The sequence below is a fragment of the Mus pahari genome, chromosome 16, assembly GCF_900095145.1.
Source record: "Mus pahari chromosome 16, PAHARI_EIJ_v1.1, whole genome shotgun sequence".
Taxonomy (NCBI): Eukaryota; Metazoa; Chordata; class Mammalia; order Rodentia; family Muridae; genus Mus; species Mus pahari.
Window position 1 is genome coordinate 28,860,547 of NC_034605.1, and position 26,818 is coordinate 28,887,364.

Consider the following 26,818-nt stretch of genomic DNA (forward strand, 5'->3'; position numbering starts at 1 on the left):
GTGTGTGTGTGTGTGTGTGTGTGTGTGTGTACATTCTGCAGCCAGAATGCTCTCCTTTGTTTTTTTGAGGCAGCATCTGTTATTGATCTGTATCTTGGTGATTAGGCCAGGCAGCTAGGCAGGCTGGCCTTGGAGTGCCTGAGGTATGCTTGATGCTGCAAGCCCCCATGCCAGGCCATGGGTTCTGGGAATCAAATACAGGTCCTCACCTTTGCATCCACTGACTGAATCATCTCCCTGGCCTGGCTGAGAGTGTTTAGGTGCAGGCAGCCTAGATGTAAAGAGGGTGGGGTTTGGAATTGGAGACATCTCCTTTTTACCACTGGGATTTTTATGTCACGGGTTGCTAAACCTCCTAAGCTCTGATTTCCTGTTAAATGGGGATGCTCACCATTCCGTCTTGCTGAGGCTGTGAGGAGTCAGTGAGAGCCCTCATGCAGAGCAGAGGGTTTAACAGGCAAGTGCTTACAAGTGCTAGCTCCATGGTCATGGCTGCTATTAGGTTATATTGGTCAAACTCAGAATGTCCAGCCAGTCATAGTACAGTTAGTGACCTCTGTTTCTTCATTATCCCTCCCTCCCTCCTTCTTTTCCTCCCTCCTTCCCTCAGCCCCATGCAACAATCCTCAAGGCACTTCTGGGTGACTTTGGACTATTTCTGTACTTAGCTAAGGAAAGACAGGTAGGAAGAAATAGCAGAGGAGCACAGATCTTATCTCTGTTCTAGCACACAGAGGGGTGGAGGGGAAGAGGGAGAGATATCAGAGTTCAGAATTTATGGGAAATTGAAAGTAGATTCTAGACACAAACAAAAAAACAAAAAAACAAGAATCATAAAAGAAGAAATGCATTTGATTTTATTTACCAGCCTCATTCCAGCTCACTAGGAGTACTTACCTTTTAAAATGAACTTTAAAGTGCATTCTTGGTATTTGAAGCATACAGTAGGCTTTCCCGAAGAAACAGTGAAATGATGGTTATGCCCCAGCTGGAGCTGGCCGCATTGCCTTCCGACTCCAGCAGTGGAGCAAGGGGACTCACAGAGAAAGCCTTTTCCTCAGCTCAGCGCTGGCATGATGGACCAGTCTGGAAAATGTGCGTGCACGTACAGTGAGCTTACTCAGCAGGAAAAATGGGATCCCAGCATCCGTAGGAAAATGGAGCTGAAGATGATCGTATTAGCTAAAATGGGCCAGACTCAAAACATCAAGTTTCCTCTCATGCGTAGGACCTAGAAAACAGAGACCATGCAATGTAAGGAGGAGCAGGGTTTGTGAGAGGGAGAAGGGAAGTGGGGAGACGGAAGTGGATGGTGATTATGGTCTCAGGATGTGATGTATATGAATTGAAGTGTCACTATGAGACCAGTCACTTTACACAATGACCAAATAAATCCTCCAGAGAGGGAGGGAGCTGGGTTGTAGCTCACTTGGTGGATGCATGAAAAAAGCTTGCTGTCAGCTCCCCCTCACTGTCTCTCCATTCCCTTCCCAGCCCCTGGTTTTCCCTTGCTGTAAAGCCCTCCCGTGGTTCCTAGTCTCCTCCAGTGGCCTCCACAGATGCGCTTCAAAGTCCTGTTCCTTCCATAGCATCCACACCCACTCCCATAAAGACTCTTTTTGAATGAGGTCATCCCTTACATTTCCCAAAGCCTTCTCACTCATAGAAGAGATCCCTGTTTCCTACTTAATTGCTTAAATCTGGAGAATTTTATAACTGAGAATGAGTTTGCATCCTATTCTCAGACTCGGGGCATTTCATGTTTGCCTGCAAGCTTGGCAGAGGAGCCAGGAGGGCAGAGGGAGGCTTGACTAGAGAGGCTTGGGCTATCGAAATGGCCAGGCAATGCACTCTTTGAGCCTATGGGGGTGGTTTAAAGGTGCCTCCATTGGCACAATGGATAGATAGCACATTGGACTCACAGGGACAAGAGTGATTTTAAAGCACATCCCTGATATAAAATCAGACTTGGAGGGAAGGAAGAAAAGTGCCTAACTCCTTCCACTGTTTCCCCAGTGACTGCAACCTGCCTGAGAACCCCCTGTTCATCTCCTGTGATGGCAGGAGGAACCACACCCTCAGGTGAGTGGGGCCAGAAGAGTGCTTTGCTAGATGGGCTGCTGTGGAGACCGACGGTGGAGCGTGGGGTTTTCAGACCAGTGGATGTAGGTTCCTAGTCTAGCCGAGCCATTTACAGCCAGGTGACTTTTAAACACAGAGGTGATTGTTTTTAAGCTGCAACTTTTCTTTCTGACAATGAAGAAAAGACAACTACAGTCCTGGAATACTGACATGGACTACAGATGGTAGCGGGCATAAGGCAGATGCAGGCAGTGAGTTGCTCACTAAATGCTCATTGGTAGTTTTATGATTATCACCCTAATTATTTTTGATTCATGAACCTTACCTAGATTCCACCCTAAAAAAAGCATTTTCCTGACAAGGTGAAGGGGAGTGTTCTGCGGAAATTTCTGAGGAGTAGGCCAGGTTTATATTGTTAGAGGTGGTCTCTCCTGTCAAAGCGAGGTACCAACCTCCGAATCATGATGCTGTCAATAGAAAGGGACACCATCTGTTACCAATAAAATAAAACAATAACATAAATGATAATAACACTTGGAATATGACTGAGCGATGGAGAGCAAAGGGCTGGCTGCTCTGAGAATTTACCATGGTGGCCCAACCAGAGCCCAGTGGAGTCTCCTCGAAGAACCAATAAGGCGTTTAAGAGGAAAAACTCCTAAATAATCTAGATAGTAAAGTGATGGCTTTCCCATGAAACATCCTAAGGAGATTTGGTGTGTTGTAAGAATTAAAAGGTGAAGGAAAGGTTCTATAAGGCCTTATTGTTTAATTCATTTAAAGTAATTAACTCCAGTCATATACATATTCTTTATGATTGTCGTTGATATGTGTACATATATAGCATTTTTAGGTTAAGCTTACACTCTGTGGCTGTTGGAGTCCCTCCTCCTCTGGTGTCCCCCTAGGCCTTATTGTTCCCTTACCCTTAAGCATCCTGAAGTGGCTCTTCTAGGCACCTGTGGCATAGGCTGTTTAAGATATATGATTTTTTTTTCGAGACAGGGTTTCTCTGTGTAGTCCTGGCTGTCCTGGAACTCACTCTGTATACCAGGCTGGCCTTGAACTCAGAAATCCACCTGCCTCTGCCTCCCAAGTGCTGGGATTAAAGGCATGTGCCACCACTGCTCAGCATGATTTTTTTTTAAGACAGCTTCTCATGTAGTCTAGGCTGGCTTTGAATTCACTGTGTAGCTCAGGCTGGCCTCGAACTCCTGATTTTTCCTATTTTTTTACCCCTCTTCCCTAAGTGCTAGAATTACAGGCATGTGCCACTGTACCCAGTTCAAGATCTCTGCACTAGAAAATTTATTTATTTTAAAAACAGGATTTCTTTCTATAGCTTGGCTGTCTTGGAACTCACTGTGTAGACCAGGCTGGACTTGAACTCAAAAAGTTCTGCCTGCCTCTACCTCCTAGTGCTGGGATTAAAGGTGTGCATCACAGATGGGCTAGAAAATACATTTTAATGAGATAACTGATTATAGCTCATGTCTTGATGGGTGGGTCAGTCTGCCTGCATGCTGCCATCCTAAGGACACTGAGAGATGTCTCCACCTCTTCAGTGAAACATACAACACATTTATTTATGGTATGGTATTCTAGAAGTACTTTTACTCCTACTGTGAGCTCTGAGACCACAGGAAATCTCCTCCTCCTCCTCCTCCTCCTCCTCCTCCTCCTCCTCCTCCTCCTTCTCCTTCTCCTCCTTCTCTTCTCTCTCTTCTTCTTCTCCTTCTTTTTTCTTCTTCCTCCTCCTCTTCCTCCTCCCCTTCCCTCCCCTTTCTCCTCCTCCTTCTTTTTGATGTTGGGTGTTGAACTCAGGGCCCATGAACATGCCAAACACACATTCTGCTACACACACAGCCCCAGACACATTAAGTTTTGTGAGGGCTGGCTTCTACGTCTTAGAAATATACTCACCCAAAGATTTTGTGGAACAAAGTTTTTTTTTCTAAAGGTATGTTTTCTGACTCTCCATCTTCTCGATGTTAAAAATCCCAGGATCTCAGCTAGCATTACTGTTTTTGATTATTTTATTGCTCTCTCTTTCCAGTGGCTCAAAAGTACAGAAAAATGATTTTCACAGGAATTTGACCATGTTCATAAGTAGAGACATCAGGAAAAATCTCAACTACACAGAAAGAGGCGTGTTCTACAGCACAGGCTCCTGGGCCCCGGTGAGAATTTCCTGTTATTGTTGAAGGAGGGTGAACCACTTCTCTCAACCGCTTGCCTATAAAGTCCTTACGTACTGCTGTCCACACGAGCATCTTGGCTTGTGCCAGGGTACAGTGTTCTTGGTCTCTAAATGTGGTGCATTCCAGAGATGCCCTAAGACAAGAAAGTGGTCCAGTTACAGAAGCTCTGGACATCTAGGCTGGTCCTGCTTTGACCCTAGGCAAGTGCTTGCTATGTAGAAGACTTCCTACATAGTTCCATGCTGACAGACACCATTGGCCATTTTCCCCCCTCAGACAAAAATCTTACTTCATAGTTAAGGCTGGCCTCAAACTCCTGTCTCAGTTTTCTGGGTGCTGGAATTACAGGCATATGCCACCATGTCCCCACCACATGGGATCTTTAAGGTCATGTTGCTGTGGGGATGAAAACGAAAGGGAAATGGAAAGAGACTTGATCTTTGGGAAATGCTGGCCTAATAGGAGCAACAAAAGCAGACATAGCTCTTCCGTGAGTGTGTGATAAAAGCAGGGTTGGCAGCAGGTTAGGAGAGAGGTCTTTTTTACCTCAGAGGTCATGGGGAAGGCACCATGAAGAAGTGGCACTGAGGAAAACCTTAATGGTGGCTAGCATTCCATCGGCAGAAGGATGCATTCTGGTGGTGAGCTGGGGAGACTTCAGGATGTTTGGACAGTCAAGTAGTTGCATTTGCCTGGAACCTAGGACACGGTTCCAAGACTTGGAAATAGTTCAGCGCTGGCTTGTGGTTGTTCTCAAGACCAGAAGGGTTTAGACAACAATGTAAATGGCACACACCAGGAGTGAGACGAGGGAGTAAGGAGGGCCAGCTTCCTGAAGGTCAGCCTGCCCAGTCACATGGATGGTCCCTCTCCAGGTCTGATGAAAGAACCCATGCTTGGTTTCCTACTCCACTGTCATGGCCTTAAAAATTCTTACAAGCAGGTGAACCCCTGAGCTCTAATTTTGCACCAGGCTCCACATGTTACGTAACTGGTCCCAAGCTTGGGAACTCCTGCCAACGAACAAAGTGCAGATAAATTTGCATGTATGTGCTTGTATTTGTCTCCTGAGGGGAAAATGTCTAAGCAGGAAGCGCACTAATTATCTTTCTTGTTGCTGGGGTAAATACCTCGGAAAAAGCCCCTTGAGGAAATGATGGTTTGTTTTTGATTCCCTGAGGAGGCAGAAGTCTTACTGCAGTGAGAAAACATGGCAGCTATGGCAGTGGGAACGTGGGGCTGTGTGCTCACATCTTCCCAGTCGGACAGGAACTCGGAGGGCAGTGAGGCTGGGGCTCAGTCCATTCCCTCCTTTTTATTGAAATATATGGGTCCTCAGTAGATAGGATAGTGCTGCCTGTATCCAGAGTCGGTCTTCCCTCCCCAGTTAAACTTCCCTGGCCTCACAGACATGCCAGGAGGTGGATCTCCTAGGTAAAGCAATGGAGATTAGCATCACAGAGAGGTGGTATTCCCAGTGACTGTCCTGAGGGTTGATAGTTTACTATAGATGATGCAGTGTTTTTCTGCATGAATGAGCAAGCCAGAGCTGAGCATTAGGCTAGCATTTGTGTGCAGCCCGCGGGCAGGATGATAGTAGGGAGGACAGGGGACACGTTGCTTGTCTGCAGGTCCTTACATCCATGCTTGTCCTGAGCCAGGGCTGGCTGGCCTGCCTTCATGTTCTTAGCTCTATCTGTTTTGTTGTACAAGACTGCTGGAGGCTAGGAAGTCTTCTTTGGTCTTATGTCACCCTTTGATGAATTTAGAATTGTCCTCCCTTGACTTGGATGGATCAAGAGTTTATTCAGCTTGCTAAGGATCACCCTGGTTTGTGCTTGTGTCTTTGTAGACAGTACCTCAAGACAATTAGGTAGTTCTAGGTGGCGCCCATACTGGTGATCCCACCACTTGAGATGCCAAAGCAGGAGGATTACTGTGAGTTGAGGATAACCATGGCTATAGCATGAGATGTTGTCTTCAGACAAAAACAAAACTAAATAAAAGAAAAAGGGAAGTTTGGAATCCCAGGCTTGGTGGCCGGTTGTCCCCAGGTTCCCTGGTACAGGTTTGTAGCTCTGTGAAAGTCCTCTCCTATTCTTCAGGTACATTGAAAATCAAAGCAAATAGCATCTCACTGTGGGTGTGGCTCATAGCAGTGGCTCTCAACCTTCCTAAGGCTGCAGCCCTTTAATACAGTTCCTCATATTGCAGTGACCCTTAACTGTAATTTTTTTTGTTGATGCTACTTCATAACTATAATTTTGCTACTGTTATGAATTGTAATGTCAATATTCTAGGAGCTAGAGGTTTGCCAAAAGAGTCATGACTCACAGGTTGAGAACCACTGGTTTAGAAGGTGGGGATTTTTGGACTCCAAGTGTTTCAGTTCATTTGTTTGAGAAACATGAACCATCTATTTACAAACATAATTCTGATTCTAGGTTAGACAGGCTTGCCTTTCCTAAAGTTTGGTCCATAAAAAATTCCCTTGTTGGTCAGCCATGCCTTTAGTCCCAGCACTCGGGAAGCAGGCAGCTCTCCTTGAGTTCTACACACGGTCTACACAGTAAGTGCTGGGCCCAAAGAGCCTTAACAGTGAGATGATCTTTTATCGGGTGTGAATCTTCAAATCAATGCAGAGGCAGGCTCTGAGGAAATCCTAGCCGACTCTTCCCCTGTAGCCCATCTTCTCAGGCTGTACCCTTGCCATCATCCCTTGGACCATTTCCGTATGATGTTGCTGTCCCTACTGCCTGGTCTGAGCTAGCACATCGATATGAAGGTCAGTGCTTGTGTCCCATGGCTCCTGTTAATGATGCTGTGCGTCTAACACAACCTTTCATTCCAGGAATCCGTCACCTTTATGTACCAGACTCTGGAGAGAAACCTGAGGTTGATGCTTGCTGGCAGCTCTCAGACATCTCTGAATCATGTCTCCAACCCCTCTGCCTCCTACACCTTGTCTGTTCCCTATGCCAGGCTCGGCTGGTAAGAATGAGCTCCTTAGACTGGGAATGTTGACTCCCATTCAGCCCTCAGCTTTGGGGAGGTATCATTTGTGGTAACCAGGCACACAGGTCTGGAAATTTTAATTTCCCTGTATTTTAGAAGGAATTAGGAAGCAGAACATGGGTTTATTTCAAGTTTGGGCGAACTGGAAGACAGAAAGAAATCTAATGCACTTCTCTCTTAGTTAGGGTTTTATTGCTGTAAACAGACACCAGGACCACGGCACCTCTTATAAGGACAACATTTAATTGGGGCTGGCTTACAGGTTCAGAGGTTTAGTCCATTATCATCAAAGCGGGGACATGGCAGCACTCAGGCTGGCATGGTGTGGGAGGAGCTGAGAGTTCTACATCTTCATCTGAAGGCAGCTAGAAGACTGACTCCCATGTGCTTAGGAGGAGGGCTCACTGCACACACCCACAGTGACACACTTTCCTCCAACAAGGCCACACCTCCTAGTAGTGGCACTCCCTGGGCCAAGCATATTTAAACCACCATACCTTCCTGCTGAGCTGTGGCTGTCTTATAGTTACAGAAGGTTGGGGGGCAAAGACTGGAACATGAGCCAATTTCATTCCTTGCTCCTCTCCTGGACCCAAAAGGTGCCTCCATTTTGTTAGAGTTTTTTTGTGTAAGTCCAGACTGAGGAAAAATAGAGTCTGCCTTGGCTTGTGTTCTACCGCTGTGATAAAAAAAACATGATCAAAAGCAACTTGGGGAGGAAAGTGGTTGTCTGGCTTACATGTCCAGATCACAGTCCATCATCAATGAAAACCAAGGCAGGGACTGAAACAGGGTAGGAACCGGGAGGTAGGAACTGTGTCAGAGTTACAAAGAAAGCTGCTGATTGGCTTTTCCTTCATGGCTTGCTCAGCCTGCTTTCTTGTAGAACCCCGTACCACTTGCTGAGGGGCAGCACTGCCCAAAGCAGGCTGGACCACCCCACATCCATCAGCAATCAAGAAAATGCCTCAGACACTTGTCTATAGACCAGTCTGATGGATACAGTTTTCTCAACTGAAGTCCCCTCTTTCCAGATGAGTCTGTTTTATATCAAGCTGGCAAAAAAAAAAATAACCAGCACAGGGTTATTTTAAAAAAGAATGTTTATAAGACTTTTTTTTTTTTTTAAAAAAATGTATGTATTTGAGTGTTTTGTCTGAATGTATGTTACGTGCACCATGTGTGTGCTTGATGCCCTTGAAGGCGTCATATCTCCTGTGACTCTAGTACAGACAGTTACGAGCCACCATGTGGGTGCCCAGAGCAAATGCTTTTAATTACTGAGCCATCTTTCTAGCCCCAGAAAGTTGGTTTGTAAACACCCCCATTTTTGAAAGAGAAAAGAACTGTTTGGTTCAGTTAAGTGCAAGGTCCCCCCCCAGGCTGGCAGAGCTCTGTGTCAGGGGTCCCATTCTTTACAGAGGTATAGAGTTGGAAGCCTTTTTGTGTTCTTTTTTTGAAAGTAATCCATTTCCTCAATGCCTCTAAAAACACACGAATATTACAGGTGCAAAAGGATAAGCTGGAAAGCCAAAGGGAGAGGCGTACTCTCTAGCGTGTCTCTTCTTCAACCGGGCTCCAGCAGAGGACCCTGGTTGAGTTGGAACACATTTTTATTTCTATAATGTAGACACTCAGAAAGGCAGAGGCAGATGTATCTCTGCGTTTGAGGCCAACCTGGTATATATAGAGTGAGTTCCCGGACATCCAGGGCTACGTAGAGAGATCCTGTCTCAAAACAAGCAAATGAAGAAACCTACCCAAAACAAACAAAAAAGGAACTCAAACCCTATTTTCTAATTAGTTCATCATCAGAAAAACCACTCATTTCATGGCTCAGCTATACAAATTTCAACAGCTCTTTACAGTTGGCCAAATATATTTAAGCACCTGGATCTTTCATTTTTGCTAAGTAACTGCAACAACCAAGTGTCATTTTGTAGAATATCTTCCAGGCCCCAGTGTTCTTGGGGACTTATTATCACGGGCTTCCCTGAGTAGTTCAATGATGTTCCAGAAATGCAAGCAGAGAGGCAGGGTGGTCTGAGCACCGTTGCTTCTGGTGAGAGCCTGGTTGGTACCCAGTGATCACTTTGTAGAGGGAGAGGGGGGTTCTTCTGATTTTGAACGTAGCCGGGTGATGGAAGTGACTATTCTGGATGATTTGGCAACACTGCTATGTCTTCTCAGAGTGGTTTCTGAAGTAATAGTATTTTTTTTTAAAGTCCTGTCGTGGAGTTTCTACCCACCTTAGACTCTTTATGTCCCCAGATGAAACACACACCCAGCCTTTATATTTTTAAATATGCCTTAATCAGCACAATAGCTGGGCAGCTGCCTACCCTCCATGCTGTTAGAATCCATTTCCCTATGGATAACACCAAAAGATTTTTACTTACTATTTACTCTGTTTCATCTGGGCTGCTCTTAACTGCAGTCGGCCACATGACCACGTTCTCTTTACTCCTGTCCCACGGCGGCGTGCTCTCTTCCTCCTGAGCATCCTTCAGCTTCCATGGTAGCTTCTTTCTTCTCTCTTCCCTTGTCATGGTCTGCTCTCTCTAATCAACTGTCCCCATCTCCCTTCTGCCCAGCTATTAGCTGCCAGCATCTTTATTCACCAGTCAGAATTAACTTGGGGGCAGGGTCCCAGAGGCCACGTGTGGACTCCAGATCTTGGAGGCCAGCACTTAGCACTGCAAAAAACAGTGAAAGACAAAAACCTCAACAGGATTCCAATGACCCTGTATTTGAGGGGTACACTGCAGCAAGCACCAGGGGCTGGGAGGTGAAATCTACCTCTCCGCTGCCATTCACGTGTGAGTGAAGGCTCTTCTTAGCCACCTCCCCAAAAGAGCCAAAAGGCAGGAATGGCAGCCACAACCAGCAGGGCCTTACGTCCTGGCTAGCCTTAGCCCCTGGGGCTGGCTGTGCACTGGCCTTTGCCTTTCCGCAGGCATCTTAGAAAGGGCTTTGTTCTTTCCCCTAGGCCTTAGAAAGGCCTACTTGTTCTTTCCATGGCCATGTGAACTAGAAAAAGCAAAAACGTTTTGTTCTTTTCAGCCCTGGGTCACACGTGAACCATTAACTGTCATCTCTGTAACCAGTCAGCCGCAGGTGCCACTTACTGACTTGGTTCAAATACATAGTTCTCGTCGTCCCCAAGATAGAGGGTACTCTGGAGCCAGCTGGTCTATGAACCATGATCTAAGAACACAGGTTCAGGTTGCTGCAAATACCGTGTTCCAATGTGGTAACGATTTCATGAAGTTTTTATAACGACATAACACACAAAGTTATAAACCAGGACACTTTAAAATATATATTGGTAGGGCCACGTATGGTGGCATATTGCTTTAGTCCCAGCACTTGGTAGGCAGAGGCAGGAGGATCTCTATGAGTTCTGGATCAGCCTGGTCTACAGAGTGAGTTCCAGGTTAGCTGAGGCCACATAGGGAGGCCCTGACTCAAAACAAACAAACAAACACAAACTATATTGGTAGGAACACCAAGCAGGCTGGTTAGATTATAATGGCTGCCACAGACCTCACATAGTATTCATAACATTCTCAGCTTTGGGCTTGGTCTGCTGATACATCCCCCAAAGGATTTCCCTGATCACCTCAAGGATTCGAGGTCAGACATAGGTGGGCAATGAACTGCCACTGAGATGCCAAAGACAGTCCAAGAAAGATAATTTGGCTCCAGATCTGCAGCATTTCAACTCTTTACAATCAGGAAATTCCTGTCAACCTTTAGGAATATCAGTTCACCACTAAAGGTGTTGGCTACCTAATTTAATGCCATAAAAACGGGGCTATGCTGGTAGCATAGAAGCAAGCCATGTATTTGATTAGGAAACAATGGACCTCAGTGGCTGCTTGTAGGACAGCTCTATGAGGCTGTTCTTCATCTACTCTGGTTCTGTGGTCCAGAAAGACCCAGGGGCCTCAAGCTGTCCATTTTATTTGGTTTGCCCTTGTAGAGTGACTCAGAGTCTCACAAATGATACAGCCCCCCCCCACCCCCCACATGAATGTCCCCAGAAGTCATGCAGAGTCAGCTGGGGAAGCTAAGTGGCTGGGTTCTAGAGAGGAGAATAAGCGGTGTAACTGTAGCCCTCAGCTCTCTCCTTCTCTAAGGGTCATGACCTCAGCTGACCTCAACCAGGATGGGCACGGTGACCTCGTGGTGGGTGCACCAGGCTACAGCTACCCTGGCCGCTTTCAGACTGGGCGGGTGTACATCATCTACGGCAACGATTTGGGCTTGCCCCCCATCGACCTGGACTTAGACAAGGAGGCTCATGGGATCCTGGAGGGCTTCCAGGTGAGACACCCCATCACACCTTTCCTCTCTTGGGGCGGGGGGGGGCGGGGGAGTGAGCTACTGCTGACATTTTGAAATGTTTCCATTGCTTTTGTTTTTCTGGTACTGGGGATTAAACCCAAGGCTTCATGCATGACTGACAAGGGCTCTACCGCATTGCTTACCCTCATTCAGGCTACTAGACAAGCACTCTTGCTGAGGCCCCTGCCCACAGCTCCTCATTGTGGGTACTAGGCAAGCACTGAACATCTGAGTGCCCCTCATCCCTTTACTGAGGGGTACTTGTAAGGCAAATACTCTTCTACTGAGCCCTACCCCAGCTCTTCAATGGGGGTATAGACAAGTACTCTACTGCTGATCATTCCCACCCCTAAATTAGAGGACTCTGGGCTACCATTCTACCCAATAAACTCAGCATAGTGAGCTATGCTCCCAGCCCTTCTCTTGGGGAGTCTGGTGCTCTACCACTGAGACATGCTCAAGCCTCTCACTGAGGGATTCTAGGCAGGTGTTATATCACTGAGTGACCCCTCAACCTATTGCTGGAAGATTCTAGGCCATCATTCTACCACTTAGCCATGCTCTCAGCCCTTCACTGGATTACAGGCAGGTGTTCTATCTCTGAGCCATACCCTCAGCCCCCTCATTGCAGGGTTTCTAGAGTAGCATTCTACTGCTGAGCCACTGCCCCCCCCCCCGGTCGTATATGACACATCTTGAGGTATGCTCTCCAGCTGAGCCACTAGTAAGGAGAATAATTACAGTAACAGTTGGCAGCCTACACCCATGCAATGCCATTCGTCGTCAGAGTCACCTTCATTGCATTGGGCTCCATCTGTTACTAACTTCGAATGTAAAATACAGTGCCTTCACCAAACATACATGCTGCTTATAACAGCTTCAAGTAGGCATTCCGGATTCGAGTTCCTTTCTATTTTAAGAGACAGGGTCTCAGGCTGGAGAGATGGCTCAGTGGTTAAGAGCACTGGCTGCTCTTCCAGAGGTCATGCATTCAATTCCCAGCAACCACATGGTGACTCAAAACCATCTGTGATGAGATCTGATGCCTTCTTCTGATGGGTCAGTGACAGCATGCTCATATACATAAAATAAATAAATAAGTAAGTAAGTAAATGAGAGAGAGGGGGGAGGGAGGGAGNGAGGGAGAGAGAGAGAGAGAGAGAGAGAGAGAGAGAGAGAGAGAGAGAGAGAGAGAGAGAGAGAGAGAGAGAGAGAGAGAGACACTCACAAGACTTACACTGTAGCCCAGGCTGCCCTGGAATTTATTATGTAGCCTCCAGGTTGGCCTTGAACTTCTAAATGCCTGTTCTTCCAAGGTAATGTGAAGAGCTGTAGTTTCTTGATGCCACAGTACCGTGATAAAGACAGAATTCCTAATGCTCTTCACCATTCCCCCGTCCCCACCCCGTGTAACTGTCTTCTGCAGTTATGGAGTAATCATAAAGTAAAAAGCCACCGTGGGCCTGTCTCTGAGCTCCAGGCTCTGCTTGCATTTCATGGCTTTGCTTCAAGAAGTTTTTCATTAGGAGGGAAAACCCAGTCACTGCTGATGTTTATTACAGAATCGGAGGGTTTGTTTATCTTGGGAACACTTAGGGCCCTGGACGGCATTACACAGACAGAAGGAATTTGCCATCTTAGTAACAAGGAGGGACACCAAGCCTTACTGCTAGTTACAGAAGAGGCTTTGGTGGCATTGGCCTGGCCCTGAATCCTTGATTGTCAAGTGCCTGGGATTAGCAACCTAGATTGGGAGGGGTCAATGGTGGCTCTCTGACTGGGCAAGTTACTTCTCCATTGCTAGTTATTCATGCTGTGGGGAGAGAAGATACCATCACACCTGTCTGTGAAGACAAATTAAAAGCTCACGGGGTTTGTGATCTAGCTTAGTCTTTCATGAAAGCTGTCCTAGACCTGCCATGTGAATGTGAGTCTCCTGCCCAGGGTATGGGGTCACCCTGTAAAGGCTGTTCCATCTTATGGAGTCTTCTGACGTCACATGAAATATTTCCGAACTAAGTTAAGATGTCCTGTCTCTCATACTTCTGCACAGTCACTGCTGTTAAACCAGCAGGTAAAGTCTAAAATTCTGGGGAGTGGCTTCCTGCATGATAAACTCTCTCAAAGTCCACATGGGAGAGGAGGCGATGGCTCCATAGTGCCCTCCTCCTCGTGCGACCTTTGGCAGCTTGGACGATGGCCAGAAGAAGGCATGACCTAGACTTTGGAAGCCTGTGGCCAGCCCTGTGTCATCATGAGCCTCCCTGTGTCCTTGGCTACCATGGAGGACTAGGATTGCTGTTTCAAGGCTACTCTGCGCTTTGCTGTGAGGCTGAATCTCAGGAGGGCCCCAGCACAGCTGCTGGAGATGACACGGATCATCTGCAGAGGGCAAGGCTTAGCTCATCACTGGTCCCCACCCTCCATTCCTGGAGCAGTCCTCTGTTCTTTGTCATGTTCCTGGGTCATCATCAAAAGGCCAGACGCCACAGGTACCATTGCACACACCACAGGAATTAGTCAATAGACAATATATAGGGCACTGGGCCATATGTGATGTGGCAACATTACCATTGCCAGATGGTTCCCTGTGGTATAAGCTCTGGAGAGCAGAGAAGTTGTGAGTTAAATTTAGGCTGGTTTTAGACAGGAGGAGAAAAAAATATACAAAGAGAAAAATCTATGGTGGGAACAAACTATGTTAAAATAGAACCAGTTTTTCCTCTTAAGAATGGGGTGTGAGGTTAATAAGTACAGCACCTCACTTAATCCACAGTAGAATTTCCTGCCACCACGGGCAGGAATGTATGTGATGTGGCAGCATTACCACATACAGTAGCAGTGCTCTGTAATGTTGAGAACCAATGGAAATGGATGCTTGCATATGTGAAATGGGGCCATTGCAGCGGCAAGACTGGTTTTGTATTGTTTTCTTTACACAGAGGTATAGTAGCCATCTTAGGCTGGCAGCCACCGCGCCAGGCAGTGTGGCTCTGCCTCCACATCATGAGTGTGCCACAGAAGTCAGCTGCTGGTGCTGGCACTTGGTGACTGTTACTTAGTCCACAGAAGTCAGCTGCTGGTGCTGGCACTTGGTGACTGTTACTTAGTCCACAGAAGTCAGCTGCTGGTGCTGGCACTTGGTGACTGTTACTTAGTCCACAGAAGTCAGCTGCTGGTGCTGGCACTTGGTGACTGTTACTTAGTCCACAGAAGTCAGCTGCTGGTGCTGGCACTTGGTGACTGTTACTTAGTGCTTAGATACTTTCAGCTGAACTTGGTGGTATAAGCATGACAACCCAGTTACTCAGGAAGCTGAGACAGAAGGGAGGGTCACAAGTTCAAGGCCTGCCCAAGTTACAAAGTGAGTTCAAGGCCAGCTTGGGCAATTTAGTAAGACCCTGTCTTAAAATGGAAATATATATATATATATATATATATAAAATAAATATTTATATATAATGGTTGAGTACTTGCCTAGGATGTGCAAGACATTCAATTCAACCCCAAACACCACACACACACACACACACACACACACACACACACACAGGGGATACTGTAGTGTGGGTTGAAGTACACAAGACCATCTCTACAAATCTAGAGCTCCCAAGAACTGACTGCTTTCTTATACTTCAGCTTCTTAAGATAGGCTTACCCAAAGTCTGCCTACGGCAGAGCTACCAGAATGTGTCCCATATGTGCTATGGACACTGAGGTTTTGGGCCTTGGCCTATGGGCAGTAGGTGGGGGCCCAGGCTCTCCATGCTGGGAGTCTGAAGGCCATGCTTAGCCCAGGGAAGTAACTTGTGTTTCCTCAGCCTTCAGGTCGCTTTGGCTCAGCTTTGGCCGTGCTGGACTTCAACCAGGATGGGCTGCCTGACCTGGCTGTGGGCGCTCCCTCCGTGGGCTCAGGGCAGCTCACCTACAATGTAAGGCTGGGAGGAAGGCAGAGGTGGGGGTGTGTGTGTGGAGCAGTGTGCCTGGCAGGAAGGTAACAGGGACTGAGAGGGAACATGCTCTGGGGAGGAGCTGGGTTAGGTCCTTTGCCACACACAGCCGTGGCTACAGACTGGGAGACGACAGGAATAAAAATGCCCCCCCCCCCCACTTTGGGGGCTCTTTTAAGTCTCATGGAAGTGAAGATTTAAAGGAAACATAGCTAGGCATGATGATATAGGCCAGTAATCCCTACTAGGAGGCAAAAGCAGAAGGACTGTTACGAGTTCTAGGCCAGTATGGAATAAATACATAACAAAACCTTGTGTTAAACAAACAGCAGTGCTAAATGCCAGTTTCCAGACTGTGTTTCTGGGACTAGTGAGTCAGTCCTCTCTGTTTTGCTGTATTTTAGGGTTTAGGGTTCTCGGTACCATGAAAGCATTATGGTTTGTTGGTGTTTGTCTAGGGCTCGGTGTATGTCTACTATGGTTCCCAGCAAGGGAGGCTGCCTTCTTCCCCTAACATCACCATCTCCTGCAAGGTACGTTTCTGCCTTATGTCTGGGCCTCGCTCAGCTGCTGCCCCTCGGCCTCTGGGGCTGATGGCTTGTGTTTTCCTATCTTCCTCCTAAGGACACCTACTGTAACTTGGGCTGGACCCTCTTGGCAACAGATGCAGATGGAGATGGCCAGCACGATCTGGTCATTGGCTCCCCTTTCGCACCAGGTGGAGGGAAGCAGAGGGGGATCGTGGCCGCCTTTTATTCTCACCCCAGACGGAATGACAAAGGTAGACGCTGGTCGGGGGAGGGGCAGAGATCTCGGCTTGACCGTGGATGCCACGACTTCTCTTGCATGTGGGCGCCTGTGTGTGCTATAATGTCACTTGCTAACAGACAGGCTCTCATGCTGACAGAGGTCGTGGCAAAAGATGGGGAGAGAAATGCCAGTGAGGGCAGGTGACATGGCTCAGTGGGTAAGTGGCTTCCTGCTATGGCTGACAACCTGAGCTCCATCTCCAGAACCCATATGGTGGAGAGGACTGACTCCTGAGATGTTGTTCTTTGACCTCCACATGTATGTCATGGCATGTGGGTACACACACACACACACACACACACACCATAAATAAATGTTTAATAAAGAATAATCACCGAGTATACCATAGGTCACCTGGTTTCTTGGTCCACATACAAAGGAACAAGAGGTTATTCTCACAGCTTCAGAGAGTGAAACAGATGCCGTGAAGGCTGAGGGCCTGAGACAACCCGGTTGTTCCAAGTGCCCTGAGAAGGCTTTTCTGAGTCGTATCCTTCCTTACTCTTTGGAAATGGGCTCCTGAAACACACTTCATGTCTGAAGTGTGACATCTGCGAATAGTGCTAGGGCCCTGGGATCCATATATAACCAACAAGGTCTGCAAAGTCTCAGAAAGGTCCTGGTTCTCATATGCTCATTAACAGGGCCTGTCCCTTCTATTCCAGGTCCTCCCTCAGAAGAGGGATAGGTACCACCCATTCACTCATAGAGAGGGTTGGTTTTAAGACCAGGCTAATCTCAAACTGCATAGAGCCAAGGGTGACCTTGAACTCTTGATCCTTCCACCGCCACGTTCTAAATTCTGCGATTCCAGACGTGTACCCCTATGCCTAGAACCCACCTTTCTTTGTTCCTTTCATGCCCATTTATTGGGACTGGGTTTCTTGGCTGATGATTGGTTGGTTGGCTGATGGAGCCTGGTGTGCTTTAGAATCACTGACTTTGGAGGAAGCTGACTGGAAGGTGAACGGGGAGGAGGACTTCTCATGGTTTGGATATTCCCTTCACGGGGTCACAGTGGCAAACAGAAGCCTGCTGCTGATTGGGAGCCCGACCTGGAAGAATGTCAGCAGGTCAGTGTTGACATCGGGATCAGAGGAGACGATGCACATAGGGGCAGGTGCCAGGTATTGGGGACCTCATTACGTGTGAGGTATGAAGAAGGGGGTGAATGGTTTATTGCCCTTAGAAGGAACGGCTCTGGAGGGAGGCACAGGCTTGCAAGAACCACCACAACGAATTTCTCAGACAAGGAGTTTAAACATAGAAATATTTCATTTTACTGTTCTGAAAGCTGGAAGTCTCCAGTCAAAGTGTGGGCAAGGTGCTGCTCCTGTTTGGCTTATATACAGCCATCTTTGTTAGAGTCATCCCTGCAAGACGCAGCATTCTTCAAAGGAAATAAGAAATGGCTTATTCTTTTTGAAAATCTTTGTATACAGGGCCCTCAGAGGCTAGAAGAGGGTGTGAGACTTCCCTGGAACTGGAGTTACAGCCATGAGGCACCATGTAGGTGCTAGAAATCAAACCTGAATCCCATGGAAGAGCGACCAGTGCTCTTAACAGCTGAGCCATCTTTCCAGCCCCAGAACTAGTTTATTCTTCAGCCACCTATGACTGACTGGGGCACAGGGATGCAAATTTAAGTTGTTCAAATGACATGTTCAAATGCAGAAATGGTTTCATGAAATTACATTAGTGACAGAACGAAAGAAAGCAAGAAACCAAAGCATCCCCCCCCCCCAAATAAGTTGGTGGAAACAACAGGTAGGTTACAGAAGCTCAAGGAGTGGCTGCTAGCTTCAGAGGCTTCCAGAAGATGTTCAGCCTGGAGTTGGTGGGAGATAGTTGCCTCTGGGTTTTAACTAAGAGTCACGGAGATGCTAGGTGAGATACGGGGACGGGCAGTGAGTGAGTGAGTGGCAGCTATTAAAGGAAGCCGGAGACCACTTGGCTCTGGATCTGCAGCATCACAACCGTCAGGAAGTAAGCCAATCATGTGGCCATGCAGAGAAAACGGGAGTAGTTTCCTTGACCTCCACCCTGGGAGTCTCACAGCCCTCTGGTGTCTTGGGACTAATCTGTTCATATAATCTAATATAAGGACTAAGTCCTGTTTGATTATGGCTCTCTCCAGTGTTCCTTCTCACTCAGCGATCCTTTTAAAGACACTGCCCCCAGCACAGTCTGATTCAGAAGTCCTGGCAGTCAGGATTTCCCCTAGAACACCAGCAGTGGGGTGGGCCGTTGAGTGTGGACCAGTAGAAGGCGTCTCTGCTTTTGCTGCAGAGAGGAGGTGGAGGGTCAATGCGAGACCTGGGATCCTCCACGTTTGTGAGATTAACTTCACAGGAGCCAATTCTGGCAGTTCAGGATCACAGAACAGAGCCCAAGGGTCTGTGTAGTAGGGTGCGGCTCCTTTCCTGGACACTGAACCCCGTTGGGGACCGGATCCTGCATCTGCCACTAACTACTGTGTTCTACCCAGGATGGCACGCTCAATCCACAAAAAGAACCAAGAGAAAAAGAGCCTGGGAAAGGTGTATGGCTACTTTCCCCCAGACCGCCAGAGCACCATCACCATCTCGGGAGATAAGGTACGGCAGCCTCTCTTTCCAGGACAGAGTGCTGTAGGAGCTTGCTCAATCGGGTAACAACCAATTGTTCTTTGCAGACGATGGGGAAGCTGGGGACCTCCCTGTCCAGTGGTTATGTGAGGGTGAATGGGACCCTAACCCAAGTCCTGCTGGTTGGAGCCCCTACTCATGGTAGGTCAGCCACATCCCATGAGGCTCTTTGACCATATTGTCTTGACAGAAAGTCATGGGAACTTGCCAGGCTTAAGTGGGCTTAAGTGCTTCCTGTTTAAAAGTCATGAGTAGCATTGCGTATTTAACCTCTCTGAATTTGTATATCATCATTTACAAAACGGCTATAGTATCGACACTTCAAACGTTGTTGAAATGATGCATGAAAGTGAGTTTAAAGCCCCCCCACTCTGACCCCGGAGCTAGAGAAGAGCTGCTTTGTTTTGTTTTATTTCTGTTTTTGTCATTGAGACACTATTTAGCCTAGGCTCACCAGAAACTTGGAGTTGACTCTGTGGGTCCTCATTCCCGCAGGCCAAGCAGAGACAGGAGGATCAGAGGGGTTCAAGGCCAACCTCTGCGATGTAGTGAGTTTGAGAGTACCTTGGGCTATATGAGACTGTCCCAACAAACACACCCAGAAATTACGGGATACACAGATGGCTCAGTTCTAGCACCCATGTCATGTGGCTTACAACTGCCTGTAACTTCAACTCTAGGGGGTCCAGGGCCACCTTCTGGCTCCTGTGGGCACTCATTGCACATAAGATACACATATACAGAATAAATATTTAAAAAGTGTAACTTGTATTTTTTTTAAAAAAAATTAAATTATTTTTAAAAATTTTAGTTTTAGTGTAGTCAAGTCCTTTAATAACACTGGCCACTTGAAGCGTGTGGGGGTTGGGAAAGTGGGATAGAAGACCTACCAGCAACTTCCTCATGTACTTTTCTTTCTTAACTAGAAAATGTATTCCTATCTTATTGTAAGCATGTTCTGTGTCAAATACTCTCCAAAAATATGGTTGTACTTACATATATAGCGCTTTTCTCACTTGTACCTACTACTATCCTTTGAGGGAAACAGTGGGGGGGGGGATGTTTTCACATTGTCCTGGAGGAGGGGCTGGGCCTTAGGCACATTACAGGCTACTTTTCTGATACGATGGGTATCAGGGAGATTCCTAGTCTAGAGGAGCCAGTGTTCTGACACCTTCCCTGCATAGTGCCAAACCATTTCCCAGAATGCTTGCTTCCTGTGAGTGGGGAAGAGACTTGAATAGTGAACTTATATCTGGCAAAGGTTTGGCTGCGTGGTCACCGCACAGTTGGGGGACAGGACAGTGTGAGAACATGCTGCACTTGAAGTGCACATACCTGGGGCACAAATGGGACGCTGGTGGGGTCCTCTTTTCACTCTTACAATGCTAGGAGGCCCTGTGGCTTGTTTCAGATGACGTGTCTAAAATGGCATTCCTAACCATGACCCTGCACCAGGGCGGAGCCACTCGGATGTACGAGCTAGCCCCCGAGAAGGCACAGCCTGCTCTGCTCAGCACCTTCAGTGGAGACCGACGCTTTTCTCGATTTGGTAGTGTTCTACACCTGACTGACCTGGATGATGATGGCTTAGGTAAGGCTGGGAATAGTGACTTTAGCTAAAGCTAACTCCCTTCATACTCAATGGACCCATGTTCCAGTTAGATGGACTAGGCTCTGCTTCCTTGTGGACAGTCCAGTGGCCCAAGAAACTTTTTTTTTTTAAATACTTATTTATTATATGTAAGTACACTGTAGCTGTCTTCAGACACTCCAGAAGAGGAAGTCAGATTTCGTTACGGATGGTTGTGAGCCACCATGTAGTTGCTGGGATTTGAACTCAGGACCTTTGGAAGAGCAGTCGGTGCTCTTAACTGCTGAGCCATCTCTCCAGCCCCCGAAACTTTTTTTTAAAGACACCACCTCACTTAGTTCAGGTTTGCTTCTAACTCCGTGTGTGGCTGATTTTCAATTATTGATCCTTCTGCCTTTATCTTCCAAGCGGTGGCACTGCATGCGTGTGCCACGCCTGGCTTCAAGGGCTTCTATAGACCTGAACTTAGATGCACACAAACAAGCTACATTTCTTACAGACTTAGTGGGAGGGCCACCAGGTCTGTTATTGATGGATGACATAGTGGGAAACAAAGGCCTTTCACTGACTTTGGAGGCAGCCATGGCAGACTGAAGGGCGCGCCAGGGACCTGTGGGAGGTACTTTCAGGATCCAGAGGTGGAGGAAGGAAGGCTGAGAGGAGTCTAATGCTTCTTCCCACTTTTTTTGTTAACAGATGAAATCATCATGGCTGCTCCACTGAGAATAACAGATGTCACTTCCGGACTGCTAGGGGGAGAAGATGGGCGAGTGTACATTTATAATGGCATGCATACCACCTTAGGTGACATGACCGGCAAATGCAAGTCCTGGATGACTCCATGTCCGGAGGAGAAGGTAAGGGAGGCCTGCGGACTCCATGATGGGCAAGGTCTAGTGCCTATCTAGTCATCTGGCAGGGGTTGCTGCCCAGCTGCCCGAGTGCCTACAGCTATGCTGGCTGCCTCTAGAGCTGGAACCCAGTTGGACTTGGTCCGTGTTCACAGCTGGCCATGACTTGAGTAGGTGCCCAGGGCAGGGAGCTAAAGGAGGTTCTGGCCACATTGGAATTTCACCAAAAACTGCAGCGTTTTGATTTTTGTGTATTGCTTCTTTACTCCTTTCTCTGATGGGCTTCCTTACGTCTCCAAGCATTTAGCTTGGCTATTATTATTTGTTATTATTATTTATTGTTATCTTTCTTAAATTTGAAAATTAAGGTGTAGTGGCATATGCCTTTGACCCAAGCACCCAGGACACAGAGATATTTGGGTCTCTGTGAGTTTGAGGCCAGCCTCGTCTACATAGTAAGTTCTCGGCCAGGGCTACAAAGTGGGACCTTGTCTTAAAAACAAACAAAAAATGATTTTTTTAAATGGCAAAATGAAAGTTTAGTGTGAAAAATGTAGAAAATACAGAAACACAAAGAGGAGCACTAAAATTAACCTACTTAGAACTCTACAGAGCTTTCCCCTGTTAATCAGAGTGCATAATCTTTTAGTAGGCAGGAGGCAGGGTCTTGCCATGTAGTCCTGTTTGGCCTGGAACTTGTGGTAGTCTCCCTGTGTCTGCCTCACTGGTGTGGGGATCCCAGGCTAGCAGTACCATGTCCTACTTAGCGTGCACACAATAAAGCACTGTGTGCAGCCGAATGCACATCAGAGCTACAAAGCTATTTTGATGCCAATGACAGACAAAGAGACTGAAGGACAGAGGGCTTCTGTTCAAGACACACTGCAGATGGCAGCCAAGGACCTGCACTAAGACTTCTTTCTAACACTTGTTAACCAATAGGATCCCAACATGCATGTTTTGTTCACAAATTAACTTGATTTTTTTTTTTTTTAAAGGTATAGTCTAGGCTGGCCTCAAATTTCCCACTTCCACCTCCCAAGTGCCAGGTTTTAATCAAACAGTATGCAAGCTGAGCATCCCCAGGCTAAAACTTGAATTACTGCAAAAGCAAAGACTTCTCATGATCTGACATGATACTGCAAGTGGAAATTCTACAGTAGGGTACAGTCATTACCATACTGTATAGAACTGTCAGGCTGTGGGCCTGACAGATATATCTCCTGTTTACTCTCAGGCCCATCCTCTGGGCATCCCACAATGTATCTGTAGATACTTCACAACCAGAAAGATCCCAAATCTAAACTCTGGACCCGGGCATTCTGGATGAGGACTATTCACCTCATATCGAGAAAATTGTTGGGCCAATGAGGTGGCTCAGTGTCTAAAGGAGCTTGCTGCCAAGACGGAGGGCCTAGGACCCACATGGCAGGAGAGAACCTACTCTCAAGTTGCCCTCTGACCTCCACATGCATGTCTTGGCACACATGCATGCACACACAACCCAAGTAAAATAAGTCGAAGATGTAAAGAGGACAAAAAGGACAGCAGCCCAGCCAGAGCCTAGATTTTATGGAAAAGTACACATGTTCTAGAGGCATGTAGATGTGGTGGTAATGGCTGTAACTCTACTACCCCAAAGGTAGAAGCAGGAGGACTAGGAGGAATTCAAGGCCAGCCTTGGCTATCTAGTGAGTTTGTGGCCAGCCTGCATTACACTAGATCCTGCTAAGGGGGGTGGGGAGGGGGGCTCTGTTAACTCTTTTATCTTGGAATAATCCCATTTAACTGACTTACCAGAAGTGGTGATCGTGAGTCATTGTGGCTGATTCTATTATACACCCCAGGGCAAACATTCCCATGATTCCTTACAACAGACTAGGTTTTAGGATCTAGGCTTCTGTAAATGGAATTTCTAGGTTACAGGGCATACTTGGAAGAATCTGGAAATTGAAATTTGAGTACAAAGCTGTCAGACTGGCTCAGAGCTCTGCATGAGTAGCAATTACGTAACCATGCTAAAGGTCTCCCCACTGCTCTTTTTTCTAGGCACAGTATGTACTAACTTCTCCAGAGGTAAGTACCCCAAGGTCTGACACCCCCACCCCAGCCCCTTGTACTTACGTCAGCTGTTGAACAAACCACGGTGTGTGTGTTTTACAGGCAAGTTCAAGGTTTGGGAGCTCGCTCGTGTCTGTGCGGTCTAAGGGAAGGGTGAGTACGGGGCCTGTGCTTGACACCAGCTCTGACAACTCCTTCTTAGTTTGGAAACAGGAACTTAACCCCACTAGGTTTTTTTTTGTTGTTGTTGTTTTTTGGCTTTTCGAGACAGGGTTTCTCTGTGTAGCCCTGGCTGTCCTGGAACTCACTCTGTAGACCAGGCTGGCCTCAAACTCAGTAATCTGCCTGCCTCTGCCTCCCGAGTGCTGGGATTAAAGGCGTGCGCCACCACGCCCAGCTAACCCCACTAGTTTTTAAGTGTGAGACCCACGCCCCCCCACACCCTCCCTCTGCTATTCTGCAGCAGGGCTTAGCAAGGCCCGTGGGCCAACTATAACTTTTAACAAATATTTTAAATAGCTGGAAGATTATTTGCTGACACGAGGTTTTTAATGCCGTTGGATGTCAGGGTCCATGACTCAAGGGCATTTGCGTGCGGTACCGAGGACACGCTCTCCTTCCCACTGTCTATGGCTGTCCACACTGCAGCACAGCTCCTGAGACAGTTCTCACACAGCCTCCAGTATCCCCTGGCCCTTTATGACATTTGTAGAGCACTGCAATGACAATGTCCAGACTGCTGATTTTTAAAACATGTTTATTTGTGTGTGTTACAAGTTATGTTCACGGGCCACGGTACACTTGTGGTGCTCAGAGGAGCAGGGGAGAGCTTTGGTTTTCTCTTCCCACCAGTCATAGGTCCCAGAGACTGAATTCAGGTTGTCAGGCTGGGTGGCAACCTGATGGGTGACATCCGGGGTGCCTGGTCAGTCTTTTAATGAGTCTAGAGCAGTGGCCCTCAACCTTCCTAATGCTGCAATCCTTTAATACAGTTCTTCATAATTTGGTGACCCCTCAACCATAAAATTATGGTTGTTGCTACTTTATAACTGTAATTTTGCTACTATTATGAATTGTAATGTAAACATTTGTATTTTCTGATGGTCTTAGGCAACCCCCGTGAAAGAGGTCACAACCAACAGGTTGAGAACTGCTGTTCTAGACAGACATGTACACCATGGCTACACTGTTATGCACCTTTATTTCCTTTCAAATAAGTACTTCCCAATAGTTACACAATACTTTATTTTTTGGACAGTCCATAACTCAGTTAAATTATACTCTTATGTTATTTCCATTTTTTATTATTGCAGATAGTGCTGTAATGAACATTCTTGCGCCTGTATTTTTACATAATTATGCAAATATCTTTGTAGGCAAGAAACACAGCAGTGGGACTCCCAAAGTTTCCATATATTTAACATTTCAATAAATATAGATTTAAGAAATTTATCTTAATATATACTACTAAAGAGCCAGGTGTGGTGACTCATGCCTGTAAGCCCAGCACTTGGGAATCTGAGGTAGGCATCTGAGGCCAGCGTGGGACTCAAGAGTTCCAAGTTAACTTGAGTTAGAGTGAGACCCTGCATCCAAACAAAGGAAACCACACTAACCCACGAAAGCATTTGCTCATCTCAGGACTCGTATTGTAGGACTGTGCTAGGCTATTAACAAAGGCAGGATGCCGAAAGCTCATGAAGACACACACGGGTCTGTGAGACTGGCATAGGACCAACAGCTAAAGGGCAGCGTGAGCTGGAGTCCCAAGGGTGGGCAGTCCTAAGCTGGTGACTTGGGAGGTGCTTGGCAGACTCACAGTGAAGCTGCCCTCTGGTGGCCAACAGTCCTCATTGACAACCAAGCATGACGTTCAGGAAGTTCAGGGTTAGCTACTAGAAACAGCAATTATTAAGTTTCTGGAAGGATTCTTTAAAGGATATGCTTGGCTTTTACTTACAATTTTATGCATTTTCAAAAAATTAGACATTGTCAGAAACACTGACCCAGGGTAGCAGCGATCGAGGTCATCTGAAAGGACTTTACAGTTAACTCTGGTTAACTCCACCAGTTAGCCTTCCTAATGGCAGTTCACCCGTGTCAGTATTAACATCGCCCAGTTTCCCAGCTCACAACTGAGACAGGGTATCAAAGCTCAGTGGCCTTTCCCTGAGACCTGAGGTAGGACTCTCAAAACAGGCTTCCTTCCCGGGACACGGGAGCCTGGTGGGACTGGCAGCCTGGAGACGTGCGTAAGGAACACTGCCACTGTCACTGTGCCCATGTCGGCTGGTGAGCCTCAGCAAAGGACATTAACCCTGCTTCACTGGATGGTAGAGGAGACAGAGCAGTGAGACACGGCCTAGTCTCTGCTTACAGGTTAGACCAAAGGATAAAGTGCAGCTAAGACCTTTGGCATCAAGGTACAATGACGCAGGTTAGACCAAAGGATAAAGTGCAGCTAAGACCTTTGGCATCAAGGTACAATGACGCAGGTTAGACCAAAGGATAAAGTGCAGCTAAGATCGTTGGCATCAAGGTACAATGACGCAGGGATACAGACAGTGACTGTCTATGCAGAACTTGCGGTTCTGAGGTGGTTAGACCAGGGAGATGGCAAGCAGCCAGGAACATGGTTTGACCAGGGAATAGAAAGACAACTTAGAATATAGCCAATGTAAAAGCACATTTAGTAAAGTAGTAATTACATAAAAAATGGAAGAGAAGAAGAAATTACCACTTTGCCACCTGAAAGGATTGCTTTTATCTTGTGTTGACTGACCCTGGGGTATTACTGAGAGGTGCCAGCAAGAACCCCACCTAGAATCCTGACACATGGTCAGGGCACAATACGTTGCTGCCATTATCATCATTTTGGGATTGCTAATGTTAAAGTGCAACCAACAAGATATGCGTCACAGCCTGCTGTCTGAAGCGCTATCAGCCAGCATAATCAGCCACACTTTACTCACCAGCAGAGATCTACAATAACTTTTGGCAACTCCCCCACATCAGATTTAACTGCTGTGAAGGTTTGCCATCACTACAGCAGACTTTGGAGAGAATTCTGAAAGTGAGCTTGAAAAAAGCTTAGGCAGCAGGGACGCTTTGTGAAGGTGGCCCGTGCAAGCCCCCGCCACTCCAGATGTGGTCCCATGCACCGACCACAGTGAGGTTCTGGGGTCCACTTGTACGACAGTGGGATTTGGAACTTAACAGATCTGAGGAAGTGGCGTCTGAACAAAGGGAGAAACACAAGTTGTGGCTGTGGGGTGTG

General features: G+C 47.1%; 1 protein-coding gene across 2 annotated transcripts in view; it reads left to right on the plus strand.

The window, feature by feature from the left end:
* The window catches only part of Gpld1 (glycosylphosphatidylinositol specific phospholipase D1), a 49,361-nt gene that overhangs the window by 21,722 nt on the left and 821 nt on the right, over positions 1-26,818 (plus strand). For both annotated transcript variants that reach the window (XM_029547690.1, XM_021215541.2), the window contains exons 12-25: positions 2,017-2,082; positions 4,139-4,262; positions 7,135-7,274; positions 11,441-11,627; positions 15,470-15,580; positions 16,057-16,131; positions 16,223-16,379; positions 17,340-17,481; positions 18,897-19,005; positions 19,083-19,176; positions 20,450-20,629; positions 21,326-21,486; positions 23,530-23,556; positions 23,644-23,694. In XM_029547690.1, the coding sequence (XP_029403550.1) occupies positions 2,017-2,082; positions 4,139-4,262; positions 7,135-7,274; positions 11,441-11,627; positions 15,470-15,580; positions 16,057-16,131; positions 16,223-16,379; positions 17,340-17,481; positions 18,897-19,005; positions 19,083-19,176; positions 20,450-20,629; positions 21,326-21,486; positions 23,530-23,556; positions 23,644-23,694 (1,624 nt within the window). The remainder of the gene's footprint in view (positions 1-2,016; positions 2,083-4,138; positions 4,263-7,134; positions 7,275-11,440; positions 11,628-15,469; positions 15,581-16,056; positions 16,132-16,222; positions 16,380-17,339; positions 17,482-18,896; positions 19,006-19,082; positions 19,177-20,449; positions 20,630-21,325; positions 21,487-23,529; positions 23,557-23,643; positions 23,695-26,818) is intronic.